This window comes from Rhinoraja longicauda, chromosome 9, assembly GCF_053455715.1.
Source record: "Rhinoraja longicauda isolate Sanriku21f chromosome 9, sRhiLon1.1, whole genome shotgun sequence".
NCBI classification, from domain to species: Eukaryota; Metazoa; Chordata; class Chondrichthyes; order Rajiformes; family Arhynchobatidae; genus Rhinoraja; species Rhinoraja longicauda.
This window is the reverse complement of record NC_135961.1, coordinates 45,953,320-45,971,825: the sequence shown is the minus strand read 5'-3', so window position 1 is coordinate 45,971,825 and position 18,506 is coordinate 45,953,320. Positions and strand designations below refer to the sequence as shown.

The window sequence follows — 18,506 nt, the reverse complement described above, 5'->3', positions numbered from 1 at the left end:
CTACAGGATCCCCTTTAATATGTGCACCAACCTGACTTGGATATCACCAGTCAATAGACAATAGACAATAGACAATAGGTGCAGGAGTAGGCCATTCAGCCCTTCGAGCCAGCACCGCCATTCAATGCGATCATGGCTGATCACTCAATCAGTACCCCGTTCCTGCCTTCTCCCCATACCCCCTCACTCCGCTATCCTCAAGAGCTCTATCCAGCTCTCTCTTGAAAGCATCCAACGAACTGGCCTCCACTGCCTTCTGAGGCAGAGAATTCCACACCTTCACCACCCTCTGACTGAAAAAGTTCTTCCTCATCTCCGTTCTAAATGGCCTACCCCTTATTCTCAAACTGTGGCCCCTTGTTCTGGACTCCCCTAACATTGGGAACATGTTATCTGCCTCTAATGTGTCCAATCCCCTAATTATCTTATATGTTTCAATAAGATCCCCCCTCATCCTTCTAAATTCCAGTGTATACAAGCCCAATCGCTCCAGCCTTTCAACATACGACAGTCCCGCCATTCCGGGAATTAACCTAGTGAACCTACGCTGCACGCCCTCCATAGCAAGAATATCCTTCCTCAAATTTGGAGACCAAAACTGCACACAGTACTCCAGGTGCGGTCTCACCAGGGCCCGGTACAACTGTAGAAGGACCTCTTTGCTCCTATACTCAACTCCTCTTGTTACGAAGGCCAACATTCCATTGGCTTTCTTCACTGCCTGCTGTACCTGCATGCTTCCTTTCATTGACTGATGCACTAGGACACCCAGATCTCGTTGAACTCCCCCTCCTCCTAACTTGACACCATTCAGATAATAATCTGCCTTTCTATTCTTACTTCCAAAGTGAATAACCTCACACTTATCTACATTAAACTGCATCTGCCATGTATCCGCCCACTCACACAACCTGTCCAAGTCACCCTGCAGCCTTATTGCATCTTCCTCACAATTCACACTACCCCCCAACTTAGTATCATCTGCAAATTTGCTAATGGTACTTTTAATCCCTTCGTCTAAGTCATTAATGTATATCGTAAATAGCTGGGGTCCCAGCACCGAACCTTGCGGTACCCCACTGGTCACTGCCTGCCATTCCGAAAGGGACCCATTTATCCCCACTCTTTGCTTTCTGTCTGTCAACCAATTTTCTATCCATGTCAGTACCCTACCCCCAATACCATGTGCCCTAATTTTGCCCACTAATCTCCTATGTGGGACCTTGTCGAAGGCTTTCTGAAAGTCGAGGTACACCACATCCACTGACTCTCCCTTGTCAATTTTCCTAGTTACATCCTCAAAAAATTCCAGTAGATTTGTCAAGCATGATTTCCCCTTCGTAAATCCATGCTGACTCGGAATGATCCCGTTACTGCTATCCAAATGCTCAGCAATTTCGTCTTTTATAATTGACTCCAGCATCTTCCCCACCACTGATGTCAGACTAACTGGTCTATAATTCCCCGTTTTCTCTCTCCCTCCTTTCTTAAAAAGTGGGATAACATTTGCTATCCTCCAATCCACAGGAACTGATCCTGAATCTATAGAACATTGAAAAATGATCTCCAATGCTTCCACTATTTCTAGAGCCACCTCCTTAAGTACCCTGGGATGCAGACCATCAGGCCCTGGGGATTTATCAGCCTTCAGTCCCATCAGTCTACCCAAAACCATTTCCTGCCTAATGTGGATTTCCTTCAGTTCCTCCATCACCCTAGGTTCTCCGGCCCCTAGAACATTTGGGAGATTGTGTGTATCTTCCTCAGTGAAGACAGATCCAAAGTAACGGTTTAACTCGTCTGCCATTTCTTTGTTCCCCATAATAAATTCCCCTGCTTCTGTCTTCAAGGGACCCACATTTGCCTTGACTATTTTTTTCCTCTTCACGTACCTAAAAAAACTTTTGCTATCCTCCTTTATATTATTGGCTAGTTTACCCTCGTACCTCATCTTTTCTCCCCGTATTGCCTTTTTAGTTAACTTTTGTTGCTCTTTAAAAGAGTCCCAATCCTCTGTCTTCCCACTCTTCTTTGCTATGTTATACTTCCTCTCCTTAATTTTTATGCTGTTCCTGACTTCCCTCGTCAGCCACAGGTGTCTCTTACTCCCCTTAGAGTCTTTCCACCTCTTTGGAATAAATTGATCCTGCAACCTCTGCATTATTCCCAGGAATACCTGCCATTGCTGTTCTACCGTCTTCCCTGCTAGGGCCTCCTTCCAATCAATTTTGGCCAGCTCCCGCCTCATGCCTCTGTAATCCCCTTTGCTATACTGTAATACCGACACTTCCGATTTTCCCTTCTGCCTTTCCATTTGCAGAGTAAAACTTATCATGTTGTGATCACTGCCTCCTAATGGCTCTTTTACCTCTAGTCCCCTTATCAGATCAGGATCATTACACAACACTAAATCCAGAATTGCCTTCTCCCTGGTAGGCTCCAGTACAAGCTGTTCTAAGAATCCATCTCGAAGGCACTCTACAAACTCTCTTTCCTGGGGTCCATTTCCAACCTGATTTTCCCAGTCTACCTGCATGTTGAAATCTCCCATAACCACAGTAGCATTACATTTTTGACACGCCAATTTTATCTCCTGATTCAACTTGCACCCTATGTCGAGGCTACTGTTTGGGGGCCTATAGATAACTCCCATTAGGGTCTTTTTACCCTTACAATTTCTCATTTCTATCCATACTGATTCAACAGTCCTTTATCTTTGCCTACCCAGTGGCACCAAGGAAGTACAATCACCAGAAGGACTGTTGTGGTTCATCATCATTCTTCTCTCGGGCAAATTGGGGCTGGGCAATAAATGCCTGACTTTGTGGATGTGCTTACATAGTCTAAAATGATCATTTAAAGAAAAAGACGGCACTGGTCATGATATCCTCACTGATTTAACTACATGAAATGATGGAACTGTAGATAATTATAACAGAATGTTGACCACGAGGGAAATGCACTGCAAGTGGAAAACGCCAGGAAGCTACACATCTGAAATGTAAATGGCAAGTGGAGAAATTCAGCAGGTCGACGGTATCTGTTGAGGGAGCAGCTGTTTTGGATCGAGGATTTTTTAACACGACATCATTATCTTTGTTCAGAATGGGTTTGCCCCAGGGATGGGTGGCTTGATAAGGTAATGGCTTTGAAGTATATTAACGGAACACGTGGTAACTAGCAAATGCCTACCTACTAACAAGGTAATTAAATGAACTGTGGTATTTACTGTATAGTGTTGACCAGAATATTAAGGAATCTCTGATCTCTGGACGATTGGCTCTTTAATCAAAGGATTGATGCAGCACAGGAGAAGGTCATCTACCCCCATCATGCCAATGCCAGATTCTTGGAGAGTTACGCAGTAAATCTATTTTTTCATCCTTGTTTATTCACAAAGGCCCATCACATTTTGTAAGCATTGATTAAAGGAAAGGAAACAAAGTGCAGATATAAAAGGTGCAAGAGAATCAACGAGATAAGTTGGGAGATCTGGATTAGGTATGAGCGGTTTATTCAAGAGTCAGATAATAGTGTGGCAAGAAGCTGTTCTTGACACTGGCGGCAAGCGCTTTCAAGCTTTTGTATCTTTTCTGTGATGAGAGAGGGATGATGAAGGAATGATTAGGGTCTGAGTGGTCCTGGATTATGTTAGCAACTTTCCTGAGGCAGCATGAAGTGCAAACTAAGTCGATGGGGGAGGCTGGTGTGCATGATGGACTCGGTTACGTCCACAACTCTGCAATTTCAATGAAGAGAACATAAGGACAAGCAGTAACACTTGTATTTAAAAATGAGATTCCCATTTAAAGTTGCAATATAGGATGAATACATATTGATAGCGTGAGTTAGACATTCAACTAGGATATTTGGGGGGGGGTGGTGAAATTCAGGAATATGTTAGTAAAAACGAGGAACTACTAGTTTGCTTAAACTCTGATGACCTACATCTGAAATATCTCACGCTCTTCAACAATTTAATAACTTTTCAATTCCTAGGGCACCATTCGGTCATTTTTACTATGGGCATATAGTCCCTTTACACCTCCGTTGCTCACCAGGAAGGCAGGAGAACCCTCCGTTTCTTCCCTGAACTCAAATAGTACCCCTCTACTAAGACTCTCCTGTGCTCACATGAACTTGTCCTCACCCTTAACAACTTCTCTTTTGACTCTCACTTTCATCAAGTCAAAGGTGTAGCCATGGGCATTTGCATTGGCACCAGCTACGCCTGTCTTGTTGGTTATGTTGAACACTCCTTGTTCCAGATGTACCCCAGAATAATTCTTCAACTCTTTCTCCACAGCACCAAGGACGGCATTGGGCAGAACGTGTTCACTTCATCAACTTTACGACTAACTTCTACCCTGCCGTCAAATTTACTTGGACTATCTCCGACACTTCTCATCCCCTTTCTTGATCTCTCTGCCTCCTTCACAGGGGACGGACTATCTACTGACGTCTATAGACTCCCATACCTCCTCTCACCTTGCCTCTTGTAAGGAGGTGATCCCTCACTCAATTTCTCCGTCTCTGCCGCATCTGCTTCCCGAGGTGAGACTTTCCACTCGGGGGCATTCGAGATGTTCTCTTTCTTTAGTAAGCATGGTTTCCCCTCCTGCTGTTGTAGATGGAGCCCTCACCCATGTCTTGCAGATGTTGCACCTGTCTCAACACCACCACTATCACTTCCATCCAGGGACCAGCAACCTTTCCAGATGAGACAGAGGTTCACATGCACCACTTTTAATCTTGTCTGCTGCATTCTGTGCTCCAGATGTAGCCTCTCTTACATTACCAAGACCAAACGTAGATCAGGTGGCTGTTTCGCTGAAAACACGCTCTGTCCACCAAGGTCTGCTGGATCTCCTGGTTGCTAACTATTTTAACTCCCCTTTCCATTCCCATATTGACCTCTCTGTTCATGGCATCCTCCATTGCCAGAGTGAGGCCACACACAAACTGGAGGAACAATCTTGTGTTACATTTGGGTAGCTTAAACCCAATTGTCCGAACATTGATATTCTCCAATTTTAAGTAATACCCTTGTAACCCCACACTCAATGTGCAGACATTTCCCCATAATGTCCACCCCCTCCAGCTCCCCCAACCACCAGGCTCTTCCCCTCCCACCACATTAGTCCAAAGTTTTGAAAACTGGTGGTGTTGTAGAATGGGAAGATGGCCATTTAAGACCACAGCATTAAATTAAATTCGCTGAAAATTTTGGCAAAGCAATGGCAATCCCGAATGGTGAAAAGGGATTAATATTAATCGGAAAAGTTCCCTTACAGTTTTGGGGATTGTGATGAGGAATCTACAGCATCCAACAGAATGTACTGTCAGCCATGGTTTAATATTTCAGCCATTAGACATGGGAATGGTTGAGATATAATGCCACACACCAAGGGAGGAGGGGAAGGCGGGCAATGCTTTTATACTAGAACTCTTTTATAAAGCATCTCGCTAAGCTCTAATTGAAACTTTGGAACGTTATTGGTATCTGGAAGGCTCTGAAAACAAGTACCAGAATTAGTAATTATCAAAAATTTGCAGAAAAAGACAAAGTGCTGGAGTAACTCAGCAGGGCAGACAGCATCTCTGGAGAACATGGAAAGGTGACCGAAACATCACCCACCCATGTTCTCCAGAAATGCTGCCTGACCCGCTGAGTTACCCCAGCACTTTACAGTTTTTTGGAGACACAAGCAATTGCAGTTTCTTGTTTACAAATAAATAGAAAGCTGGAAAACTCAAATAATAATAGAACAATCTAGAAATACTCAGCAGGTCAGTCAGCATTGTGGAAAGAGAGTTAATGTTTCAGGTTCAGGACCCTTTGTCTGAACCTGAACTAATCTGTTGATGGCACACCAATGAAATGAATTGACTGGCCATTTAGAGGGCTGAGTTCAAACTACTGTGGCTGGTGTGGAAATTAAATTCAGTTAATAATCTGGAGTTTTAAAAACGGTTGGTCTTCAAAATGAAGCTACCAGAGTACCACAAACCCATCCGGTCCAATGACGTACAGTACTTCAGAGGATGTTGAGATGTGACTCCAGAAACTCCCCATGTGGTCATCTCTGAAATGATCTTTGAACTAGCCCAGTAAGGCATCTAGCTCAAAGGAAGTAAGAGATGGCTTCTGAATGCTGGCATTGATTAAATAAAAACATATATTAATATCCAATTGAGAAAGTTTGAGCCCCTCTGATCTTGCTTCCGGGTATACCTTAAATTAGACCCTGTTATTCTTGCTATTGAGGGCGTGCAGCGTAGGTTTACTAGGTTAATTCCCGGAATGGCGGGACTGTCATATGTTGAAAGACTGGAGCGACTAGGTTTGTATACACTGGAATTTAGAAGGATGAGAGGAGATCTTATCGAAACGTATAAAATTATTAAGGGGTTGGACACGTTAGAGGCAGGAAACATGTTCCCAATGTTGGGGGAGTCCAGAACCAGGGGCCACAGTTTAAGAATAAGGGGTAGGCCATTTAGAACAGAGATGAGGAAAAACTTTTTTAGTCAGAGTTGTGAATCTGTGGAATTCTCTGCCTCAGAGGGCAGTGGAGGCCAATTCTCTGAATACATTCAAGAGAGAGCTAGATACCCTTAAGGATAGCGGAGTCAGGGGGTATGGGGAGAAGGCAGGAACGGGGTACTGATTGAGAATGATCAGCCATGATCACATTGAATGGCGGTGCTGGCTCGAAGGGCCGAATGGCCTTCTCCTGCACCTATTTTCTATTGTCTATTGTTATGTTTGGTTCAAAGCTGTGTTAATGTAAAATGCTTGCTGTTCCTGAGACTGGGTGAGGCAGCACCCTCTGGGGGTATGTTGGTGAACAGCAAGTGATCAGGACAATCAAATGGAAAATCTTTCTCACTGGTTGAATGAGTTTAACAGCATCCCCCTTTAAAGGAAAATTGCTAGAGAGTATATTTCTTCTGCTCATGTTATTACAGATGAGGGAGGGTATGTTGTTGATTAGCATCAAAACAACACGTGCTAAAGGGGAAGAGAGGTGCTGCACCAATGCAGGAGAGGTTTGGGCCCAACGGGTCCACTTAGTCTAGTTTTTATTAAAACACAGGATAGACCATCAAGAATTAAAAGTCGGCATAAGTGGAGCAGGAGATGCCTCTCTGGTCTTGGGGCATACCAATGAGTCACTGCCTGAAATGTTCTATGTGTGTTACAATGCAATAGCCTGCACCAGAGCAGGAAACTCAAAATGGAATTCTCTGCCACAGAAGGCCAATTCACTGGATGTATTCAAGAGAGAGTTAGAAAAATAGAAACATAGAAAATAGGTGCAGGAGTAGGCCATTCGGCCCTTCGAGCCAGCACCGGCGTTCAATATGATTATTGACTGATCATCCCAAATCAGTACCCCTTTCTTGCTTTCTCCCCATATCCCTTGATTCAGTTAGCCCTAAGAGCTATATCTAACTCTCTCTTGAAAACATCCAGTGAATTGGCCTCCACCGCCTTCTGTGGCAGAGAATTCGACAAATTTACAACTCTCTGGGTGGAAAAGTTTTTCCTCATCTCAGTCCTAAATGGCCTACCCCTTATTCTTGAACTGTGACCCCTGGTTCTGGACTCCCCCAACATCGGGAATATATTTCCTGCATCTAGCCTATCCAATCCCTTAAGATCTTAATTGGTACACGTGGCAATAAAAGACCTTTGAACCTTTGAGATCCTCTCTCTTCTTCTAAATTCCCGTGAATATAAGCCCAGTCGATCCATTGTTTAATCATATGTCATCCCTGGAATTATCCTGGTGAACCTGCACTATTCCCTCAATAGCAAGAATATCCTTCCTCAAATTAGGAGACCATAACTGCACACAATACCAGGTGTGGTCTCACCAGGGCCCTGTACAACTGCAGTAGGACCTCCTTGCCCCTATACTCAAATCCTCTCACCATGAAGGTCAACATGCCAATTGCTTTCTTCATTGCCTGCTGTACCTGCATGCTTACTTCAGTGACTGATGTACAAGGACACCCAGGTCTCGTTATACCTCCCCTTTTCCTAATCTTACACCGTTCTGAAGAAGGGTCTCGACCCGAAATGTCACGCATTCCTTCTCTCCAGAGATGCTGCCTGTCCCACTGAGTTACTCCAGCATTTTGTATCTACCTTCGATTTAAACCAGCATCTGCAGTTCTTTCTTACACTGTTCAGATAATAATCTGCTTTCTTGTTCTTGCTACCAAAGTGGATAACCTCACAGTTAGACATAGCTCTTGGGGCTAATGGAATCAAAGGATATGGGGAAAAAGCAGGAACGGGGTACTGATTTTGGATGATCAGCCATGATCATATTGAAAGGCGGTGCTGGCTCGAAGGGCCGAATGGCCTACTCCACCTATTTTCCCATGTTTTTATGGAACATGCTTCCAGTGAACTGAAAATTAACTCTAGAGCAAAATTGTCTCCACTGTTGGGATTTGGACGCATTAAATATTTTGTTAACTTATGTTTGTCAACACAAGAGGAAAAATACCTGGTGGCTGAAAGTATTGGTTCCTGGAGATTCCACGCCTAAGAGTACATCTGAGCCATTAAAACTTAAAGATCACATTTGCATTGTGAAGAGCTTCATGATTCAAGTTGATTATGCTTGGTGTGGTCACCGCTGCAATGTTGGAAGCACGTCACCCAATTTAACCCCAGCAGGCACCAATGTGATCATTGCATCAATAGACAAGGGCGTTTAATTGCCGTGTACACAAGTACCGCAGCTATAGCTACAGTAGTTCCATTGTCGTCCTGTTGCGTTTCAATATCTGTATAACTCGTTATCACCTACCCCGCAGCCAACAATGGACCATTGTGGGCTCCACCTTTCTTTGATCATCGTTGTTTTTTGCATATTTTTCATTCATTTCTTCTATTTACCTACTATAACTCTCATTTCATTTCCCCCTGACTCTCAGTCTGAAGCATCACGACCCAAAACGTCTCCTATTCCTTTTCTCCAGAGATGCTACCTGACCCGCTGAGTTACTTTTGTGTCTAGCTCCAGAGTAATAAAATCCTTACTTGCTGCAGCTTTACAGGTACATTAAATGTAACAATACCATAAATTGTCAAACTACAATTTATACATTGCCTTTCTTTAAGAAATGTTTTGAGGAGTAAATATTGGCAAAGCATTATTCTTCAACAGAATGCAAGGGTTCCCTAACATCCACGCTGGGGCTAGTATTCAGGCACAAGGGCTGCTGCTAGGATTGATGAGAATGAGTTATGGTAATTGCTTCATTGATATGGCAGGTATGTAAGCCATCAGCAGCACAATTATTAAGAATGAATGGCTGTCTTCAAAGACTTGCCAATAACAGCAGCAGGAGTGAGTTTTATAATTTTTTTTTTTTTAAACCAAATTGATTTTGAATCCATGACTCGGTCTGCCAAGGCCCTCTCACCTTAAACTTCCGTCCTCTGGTTTTTGATTCCCCTACAGTGTATTCACTCTATCCCCCTGATGATGTTACGCACCTCTACAGGATCACTCCTCAGCCTCCTGTCACCTATCTCCTGGTTGCTAATAATTTTACTCCCCTTCACATTCCCATATCGACCTTTCTGTCCTGGGCCTTTTCTACTGCTAGAGCAAGTTCACTCGCAAACTGGAGGAACAGCACCTTGTATTCTGTTTGGATAGCTTACAACCCAACAGCATTGAATTCTCCAATTTTTGATAACCAACCAAATACCCTTCCCCCCTCCACCTGTAAACTTTTCTTTGGCTTCATATTTTGTGCTGTTTCTCTCCTTTTCTGATCTCTAGCCTTTGTCTGCCCATCTGACAAACATCTCATCCGTATCCACCTGTCTCTTGCCAGGCTTTATCAAGTCCCCACCTCCATTCTAGCTTTCTTCCCCCTACTACAATCAGTCCGAACAAGGATTCTGTCCCAAAACGTCACCTATCCATGTTCTGCAAAGATGCTGCCTAGCCTGCTGAGTTACACCAGCATTTTGTCTTTTTTTGTAAACCAGCATCTGCAGTTCCTTGTGTTCCTTGGGTATGGGCCAAATGCAGGCAATTTAGATTAGCCCAGAATGGCAACTTGGTCAGCATGGAAAGGTCGGGCCATAGAACTTGTATACATACTGCCTCAGGAAAGGAACCAGCATAATCAAGGACCAATCACACCATGGTCATTCTCCCTTCTCCCCTCCCCATTGTGCTGCTGATACAAAAGCTTAAAAGTACGTACTACCAGATTTTGAAACTGCTTCTTTCTTTTTGTTGTCAGAGGCTCGAATGGACCTTTCAAAAGCAATGAATGTATTCCCATTCTCCCAAACTACCTCATTGTGGCCCTTGCACTTTTTTAATCTGCACTTTCACTGTAACTGTAACACTATGTTCTGTACTCTATTTACAGTATTTTCTCTTTTACACTATCTGCTGTACTCACGTCGTAGAGTCATACAACATGGAAACAACTCCTCGGCCTATCTTGCCCATGCCGACCAAGATGTCCTATCTACGAGAGTCCCACCTGACTGTGATTGCCCTCTATCCCTCCAAAGCTTTCCTATCCATGTACCTGTCCAAATGTCTTTTAAATGTTGTTATTGTACCTGCGTCAACTACCTCCTCTGGCAGCTCCTTCCATATACCTACCACCCTCTGTGTGGAAAAAGCAGCAACCTCGGGTTCCTATTAAATCTTTCCCCTCTCACCTTAAACCTCCGTCCTCTGGTTTTTGATTCCCTTACAGTGTGTATTCACTCTATCTATCCCCCTGATGATGTTATGCACCTCTACAGGATCACTCCTCAGCCTCCTGCACTCCAAGTAATAAAATCCTAGCCTGCCCAACCTCTCCTTATAGCTCAGGTCCTCAAGTCCTGACAACATCCTCGTAAATCTTCTCTGCACAGACACCTGCACGCATGGTGGCGTCTTGGCACTGATAAGGGCATTGCATGTCCATGGCAGTAGGTTAAACTCTCTATTGTTAGAACTGGCATTCTTGAGATGAGAATCTTTCTACTTATCATCCCAAGCCTGAATGTCACCAGGGTCTTACTCCGCATCACCGATATTTATTCCTCAGTAAATGTTGTGTAGCGTGCAATAGATGTAGGAATGGGGGATGGGTGTGGCGAATGCTGTGGAATGGAAGATAGGTTCTGGGGAAAGGGTTGGGGTCAGGATGGAGATGGATGTTGGCAATGAGAATAGGGGTGAGGGTCTCGGATGGGAGTTGCAGGATGGGTAGGGGTGAAGGTAGTGGATAGGTGTGATGGATGGGGTTGAGGGTGGGATGGGATTGCCGCACTGGCTGTTGAAGCCCATATGTGAGAGCAGAGGGCACCAGTGGTCAGCCTGCTCTAGAACAGACACGCGCTTGTCGATAACGATGGAAATGGTGACAGGCACTCTGGAACAAACTCAGGAAAAGGCTGTCGGTGGTCTTGGGTGGTGCTGGGAAATAATCTGTTTACGCAGGTCTTCTCTTTTCATTCAGCTAGATGTCTTCTACTGATTTTAACTTCATATCCATGAAACTGAAGTCACCAAAACAGAACGGATATTTCACAAAGCTCACCAGCACCATCTGCTGGACACCCAACACAGCATTGCACTGTTGATCAGTGTCAAGAGTGTCCATCATGTGGTGTGCAGTCTGAAGAAGGGTCTCGATCCAAAACATCACCCATTCCTTCTCTCCAGAGATGCTGCCTGGCCCGCTGAGTTACTCCAGCCTTTTGTGTCTATCTTCGGTTTAAACCAGCATCTGCAGTTCCTTCATACACATGTGGTGCACTAAACAGGTTGTTGTGTCTTCTGGTCACGCAGCAACACTTGACCAGAAGACCATTTAAAAATCACAAAATTGGGACTGTTCACCTTTAAAAAAAATTTGAGGATAATTCTTGTTCATTAAAGTGTGGAAGGGCCTTTAAAGGGAGATTGACCACAATAGATTAGTGTTCTGCATTGAGTTTGAAAGCAAAGTAGTTCAAGCTGAGTCATACAATATGGAATCAGGCCCTTCGGCCAACTTACCCCTACCAACCAATATGTTCCATCTATGCTAGTCCCACATGCCCGCATTTGGCCCATATCCCTCTGAACCATTCCTATCCATGTACCTGTCCAAATGTCTTTTAAATGTTGTTTTAGTACGTGCCTCAACTACCTCCTCTAGCAGCTTGTTCCATAAACCCATCACCCTCTGTATGAAAAAGTAGCACCCTCAGGTTCCTATTAAATCTTTCCCCTCTCATCCTAAACTTCTGTCCTCTGGTGCTTGATTCCCCTACAGTGCGTATTCACCCTATCTAACCCCCTCATGATATTTTTTCACCTCTATAAGATCACCCCTCAGCCTCCTGCACTCCAAATAATAAAATCCTAGCCTGCCCAACCTCTCCTTGTAGCTCAGGCCCTCAAGTCCTGGCAACATCCTCGTAAATCTTCCCTGCACAGATCCCTGCATGCACGGTGGCGTCTTGGCACTGATAAGGGCATTGCATGTCCATCACATTCCTAATAAATCTTTCCCCTCTCACCTTAAGCATATGTCATCTGGTTCTTGATTCCCCAATTCTGGGTAAAAGACTGGGGCATTTACCCTCTCATGATCTTGTACACTTCTTTAAGATCACCCCTCAGCCAAGGAATAAAGTCCTAACTGCCCAAACTCTTCCTATAGCTCAGGCCCTCAAGTCCTGGCAATATCCACAAATTTCTTCTGCACCCTTTCCAGCTTAATGACATCCTTCCTCTAGCTGGATGTCCAAAACTGAACACAATACTGTGCAGCCTCACAAACACTCGGGTCCCAAATCGATACATAGCAAACAATGAAGGTGTGAGGAGAGAGGTGGTTTTGGTTGATAACAAAAGTACATCGAAAGATCTGATGATGGACAAATAGCATTTAAAGAAATGTACCGTGATTTGTAGAAAACATAGAAAATAGGTGCAGGAGTAGGCCATTTGACCCTTCGAGCCAGCACTGCCATTCAATATGATCATGGTTGATCATCCAAAATCAGTACCCCATTCCTGCTTTCTCCCCATATCCCTTGATTCTGTTAGCTCTAAGAGCGATATCTAACTCTCTCTTGAAAACATCCAGTGAATTGGCCTCCACTGCCTTCTGTGGCAGAGAATTCCACAATTTCACAACTCTTGGTGAAAAGGTTTTTCCTCATCTCAGTCCTGAATGGCCTACCCCTTATTCTTAAACTGTGATGTCTGGTTCTGGACTCTCCCAACATCGGGAACATTTTTCCTGCATCTAGCCTGTCCAATCCCTTAAGAATTTTATATATTTCTATAAGAACCCCTCCTATCCTTCTAAATTCCAGTGTAGGCAAGCACAGTCGATCCATTCTTTCATCATATGTCAGTCCCGCTATCCCTGGAATTAACCTGGTAAACCTACGCTGCACTCCCTCAATAGCAAGAATGTCCTTCCTCAAATTAGGAGATCAAAACTGCACACAATACTCCAGGTGCGGTCTCACCAGGGCACTGTACAACTGCAGTAAGACCTCCTTGCTCCAATATTCAAATCCTCTCGCTATGAAGGTGAACATGCCATTTGCTTTCTTCACACTGCCTGCTGTACTTGCATGCTTACTTTCAGTGACTGATGTACAAGGACACCCAAGTCTCGTTGCACCTCCCTTTTTCCTACTTTGACACCATTCAGATAATAATTTGCCTTCTTGTTCTTGCCGCTAAAGTGGATAACCTCACATTTATCCACATTATACTGCATCTGCCATGCGTCTGCCCACTCACCCAACCTATCCAAGGAACCCTGCAGCCTCATAGCATCCCCTTCGCAGCTCACAGTGCCACCAAGCTTTGTGAAATCCGCAAACTTGGAGATGTTACATTTCATTCCTTTGTCTAAATCGTTAATATATGTTGTAAATAACTGGGGTCCCAGCACTGAGCCTTGCGGCACCCCACTAGTCACTGCCTGCCATTCTGAAAACGACCCGTTAATTCCTACTCTTTGCTTCCTGTCTGCCAACCAGTTCTCTACCTATCTCAATGCCCTAAGCCAAATACCATGTGGTCTAATTTTGCACAGTAATCTCTTGTGTGGGACCTTGTCAAAGGCTTTTTGAAAGTCCAGATACCACATCCATTGGCTCTCCCTTATCCATTCTACTTGTTACATCCTCAAAAAACGCCAGAAGATTAGTCAAGCATGATTTCCCCTGACTTTGCTGACTTTCCATGCTGACTTTGACCGATCCTGTCACTGCTTTCCAAATGCGCTGTTATTACATCTTTAATAATCGATTCAAGCATCTTCCTCACTACCGATATCAGGCAAACTAGTCTATAATTCCCTGTTTTCTCTCTCTCTCCTTTCTTAAAAAGTGGGGTTACATTAGCTACCCTTAAGTGGGGTTACATTAAGGAAAAACACATTCCTTAAAGGCTCAAAAATCTCCCGGAAGACAAAAGAAATCCTTCCTATAATAGATAATATTATGGGGAGAAGGCAGGAAAAGACGGTAGAGAGGGAAAGATAGACCAGCCATGACTGAATGGAGCAGTAGACTCGATGGGCCAAATGGTCAAATTCTGCTCCTATGGCTTATGAACATAACAGACTATTTCACAAAATACAAGAAAAATTCCAGGAATCTGAGAAAAACTGACTGAATTTGACATATTCAGTAAACCAGCTCTTTTTGCACATTATTCTATTGATCATACTGGAAGCGCAATTAAACGTTGAGCAAATTGCAAACTGTTGGAGGAACTTAGCAGGTCTGGCAGCATCTGTGGAAGGAACGGATAGATGATGTTTCAGATGGGAATCCCTCCTGACTCGAAATGTCACCTGTCCATTCCTTCCAGAGATATTGCTTGACACGCTGAGTTGCTCCAGCACTTTGTGATTTGCTCAAGATTCCAGCATCTGCACGTCCTTGTGTTGGCAATTGAATGTTGTCAGGTGACTGGCATGCAACAGGCCATTGTGTTGTCAGGTGACTGGCATGCAACAGGCCATTGAGTAAAAGAACCACACCAAATGAACAAAAATGTTTATTTGCTGAAATATTATTGCAGTTTTAATACTGAATATGATCATGTTAATACCATGAAACAGTAAACATAAAATATAAATAATAATGAACAACTATTGATATTTCCACATATATAAAAAACCCAAGTTATACCAAATCTCAGATTCTTGCATCGAGATTCCACTTCACAGGCTTGGAATTCTTACACTGACCACACTTTGTTTTATTCTGCTTCAGTTCATCCCAGGAATATTTCCACCTTCAAAATCTTCAAGAAAAAAATTCTTAAAAGATGACCAATTATTTTGAAAACGGCAATGCAGCTTTTGTAATTCACATATTTTTTTAAATATTGCAATAAGATATTTGAAGGTTAGAGTTTACTCAGGTATCCGATCTACTTCAAACAGCTCTGGATCAGATAACGTGTTCTGATTAAGTGGCTTCTCACAAGAGATTGGAACTGATATCAGCCTGAACTCTCTCGGCTTCACCAGAACAGTGGAGATGGTAAGCATGGGGCAGCCACGGTTGTTTATGAAGAGCCTTGTTCTATCATTGAGGGAAGATGGAGCTGTGATACAGCAGGAGTGGTGTGTCAGGTTGACTATGACTCTGGACCCTCACTGGTGAGCAGTCTGCTGGAATGGGTGACCTTGCGGTGTTGCAGAAGACTTCAGCTTCCTTGCCTAGGGTGACACAGTGGTGGTGCAGCTGCATGGCTCCAGTAGCCCGGGTTCAATCCTGAACTACACTGGTGTCTGTGTGGAATTGACATGCTCCCTGGGACTGTGTGGGTCTCCCCCTGGTGCTCAGACCCCTGGTTGGTAGGTTCATTGGGTGCTGTAAATCATTCCTAATGTGGTGCGTGGCAGGAGAGTTTCGGAGTTGGTGGGCCTGTGAGAGAGAATGGGTTACAGGGAGATCAGTGGGGAATGGGACTAATGGCGATGCTCTGAGAGCTGGCCGAGGTGCAAGAGGGTGATTGGTCTCCTGTGTTGGAAGGAAACACGAGATCCCATTCTTTTAAACCCTGCCAATCAACACTGCTTCTAGATTTGGGGACCAATGTGAGATTACGATTCTTTCCTGCCCTGGATATTGCTGAATGTCATATGCAGGCCATCCCCTGGTTATGAATGCCTGACATAAACACTCCTACATATGATCAAGTTCCCATAATATTAAATTCAGAAGTCAGATGTACATACTTACATTTACTCCTAGTTTTTTTTTTCTCTCTCTCTCTCTCTCTACTTTTAGTCAATGTTCTTTCTACCAGTCTAATGTGCTTGTTATACCAGTCATTAGGGTACTGTGGTGGCACGTTATCATATCGAGTGATTTTTGTGTCTTTTCCAACATGGACAAAATCGACCTCTGGACGTCTGCAAAGATAGACCCTGTTGGTTGCTGGGGATGGCCTGTGTATGCTTACTGGTATCATTTCATTCTGCTGAGCCCTCTTGGGTCAGATGTTGTGTGTACGAACAGCTCAATGGTTAATCCCTCTCTCCCACTCCCCTGCCCCACAACACTAGCCAACCTCTCTTCTTCAGATCTGATCGACGTGATGCTTTTCCAGGATTTGCTGTGGACAATGAGATGCTGACGTCCCTGCTCACTGACGATCTGCTGGGTATCTGCACACCTCACTGACTGTAGTGGAAGGACTGGCATTTCAATGGAACCTTCCACTATCCTTTCACAGATACTGAACTCTTCTCGGAGGGTGCTTGCTGTTGTAATGTGGGAGATGTGAGCAGCAACTTGTTCACTGCAAGCTCCCATGCACGGCCATGGCATTATGACCATTGGGTTACAGTGAGCAAACAAAGTGCTGGAGGAATGCAGTGTGCAGTCAGCATCTGTGGAGGGAACTGGACAGATGTTGTTTAAGGTCAGGATCCTTCTTCAGACTGATGGAGTGGAGGGGAGAAAGCTGGTAAAGGGATGTGAGGGGAAAGGGTGGAGGGAAAACTGGTGAATGATAGGTAGATTTGGGTGAGGAGGAGTTGATTGGTGGATGGGTGGAGGTAGTAATCAAGGCTGGAGGTGGAATGGAGACAAAAGAGTAGAGATGTGAAATCATATAAAGAAGAGGCTGAGTGAAATGTTAATGTGAAGGGAGAGATGGGTGGAAGGGGATGAGGGGAATGAACAGCACGAAGGTATCACAAAATGCTGGAGTAACTCAGCGGGTCAGGCAGCATCTCTGGAGCGAAGGAATGGGTGACGTTTCGGGTCGAGACCCTTCTTCAGACTTCAGAACAGCACTGCAAGGGAGAAGGAGAGGCAATAAAGAGAAAGGAGTGAAGGACAAATTAATAATCAGACATAATTAAAGGAAAGGGGTGGATATATTCCTCCTCTGGCCCCTCATCACTCCCTGATCCTAATGGCTCCATGTGAAGACTAGGCTTCCAGCTGCCACAGCCTTATGGTCCCTAACCTTCTCCCAATCTTTATTTTCCTCCTTTAAACCCTCCCTCTCTGACCAACCTGTGGATGACTAGTCCTGATATTCCATTAGATATCTGCGACAAACTCCATTTGGAAATGTTTTACCGTATCACTGTGGCACATTCTTCAACAGTTAAGGCGCTATGGAAAGTCAGGTTGCTGTCAGGCTGCCTCCCACTGAGTGCTGCAGAGGCGCTAACATCTTTGCTGAATGCTAATACAATGCACCAAAGGTCAATTCTTTTCTTCTCTGTTCTTCCTGATGTGAAGCACATGAGTTGCCCTGTAAGTTGTACAGGAATACCGCAGCAAATTAATTTGCTGTTTCCGTCCTGCGTAGTGTAATCGTATCAGGAATATTGAAAGAGTTCTCACATTTCTGTGGCCTAATGTAGATGCATGGAATTGTGTGAGAGTGTCGATTTTGGGCAATTGTGTGATTCCAGGCAAGGCAATTGATTAATCAATCACGGGAAGGGAATGGGGCACTGACCAGGAGATGCAATCCTCATGATTCCTGGCCTGTCTGACACAGTGGGCTTCTGAGAAGGTGATGGGTGAGGAGAGAGACTAGGATTCGTCATCTTGGATTCCTCCACCTCAGTCAACTGCAACACTTAAAAACGGAACAGTATTTGGAGTTTTGGCAAATTGGTTTTCTTCACACAAAAGATACTTTTGCCTGGATATGCTTCTTTGCTTCTTACCCAAGGTGCGATAAATCCGCTGCCTTCGGTTTGTTCCCTGTTGCCAAGGCGCTCTTTGTTATATTGATTTAATCTCCTCTCTGATCTGCCCAATCAGCATGCGAGAGAGAACAATTCCTCCAATCTGCAAAGATAATGAAAGATAATTATTTCATTATCTGTAAAAGCAGCATTAACAGTTGTGTCGGAAGAAACTGCAGATGCTGGCATCTATCTTCAGCATTAACAGTTGCTCAGCTCCATCCATTAATTTCATTATGCTTCTCATGCACTATAATTTCTTA

General features: G+C 44.2%; 1 protein-coding gene across 2 annotated transcripts in view; it reads right to left on the bottom strand.

Annotated features, from left to right (window-relative positions):
* Positions 1-15,133: 15,133 nt before the first annotated feature.
* tspan33b (tetraspanin 33b) overlaps positions 15,134-18,506 on the bottom strand; it is a 29,320-nt gene continuing 25,947 nt past the window's right edge. Inside the window, exons 8-9 of one of the 2 annotated variants that reach the window (XR_013547646.1) lie at positions 18,223-18,346; positions 15,136-17,328 (exon numbers count right to left, since the gene is read on the bottom strand). Coding sequence is in view for 1 of the 2 variants with exons in the window: in XM_078405378.1 (XP_078261504.1) it covers positions 18,281-18,346 (66 nt within the window). In the remaining variant the exon portion in view is untranslated. Of the gene's footprint in view, positions 18,347-18,506 lie in introns of both variants that reach the window. The other variant, XM_078405378.1, reaches the window with a different exon arrangement.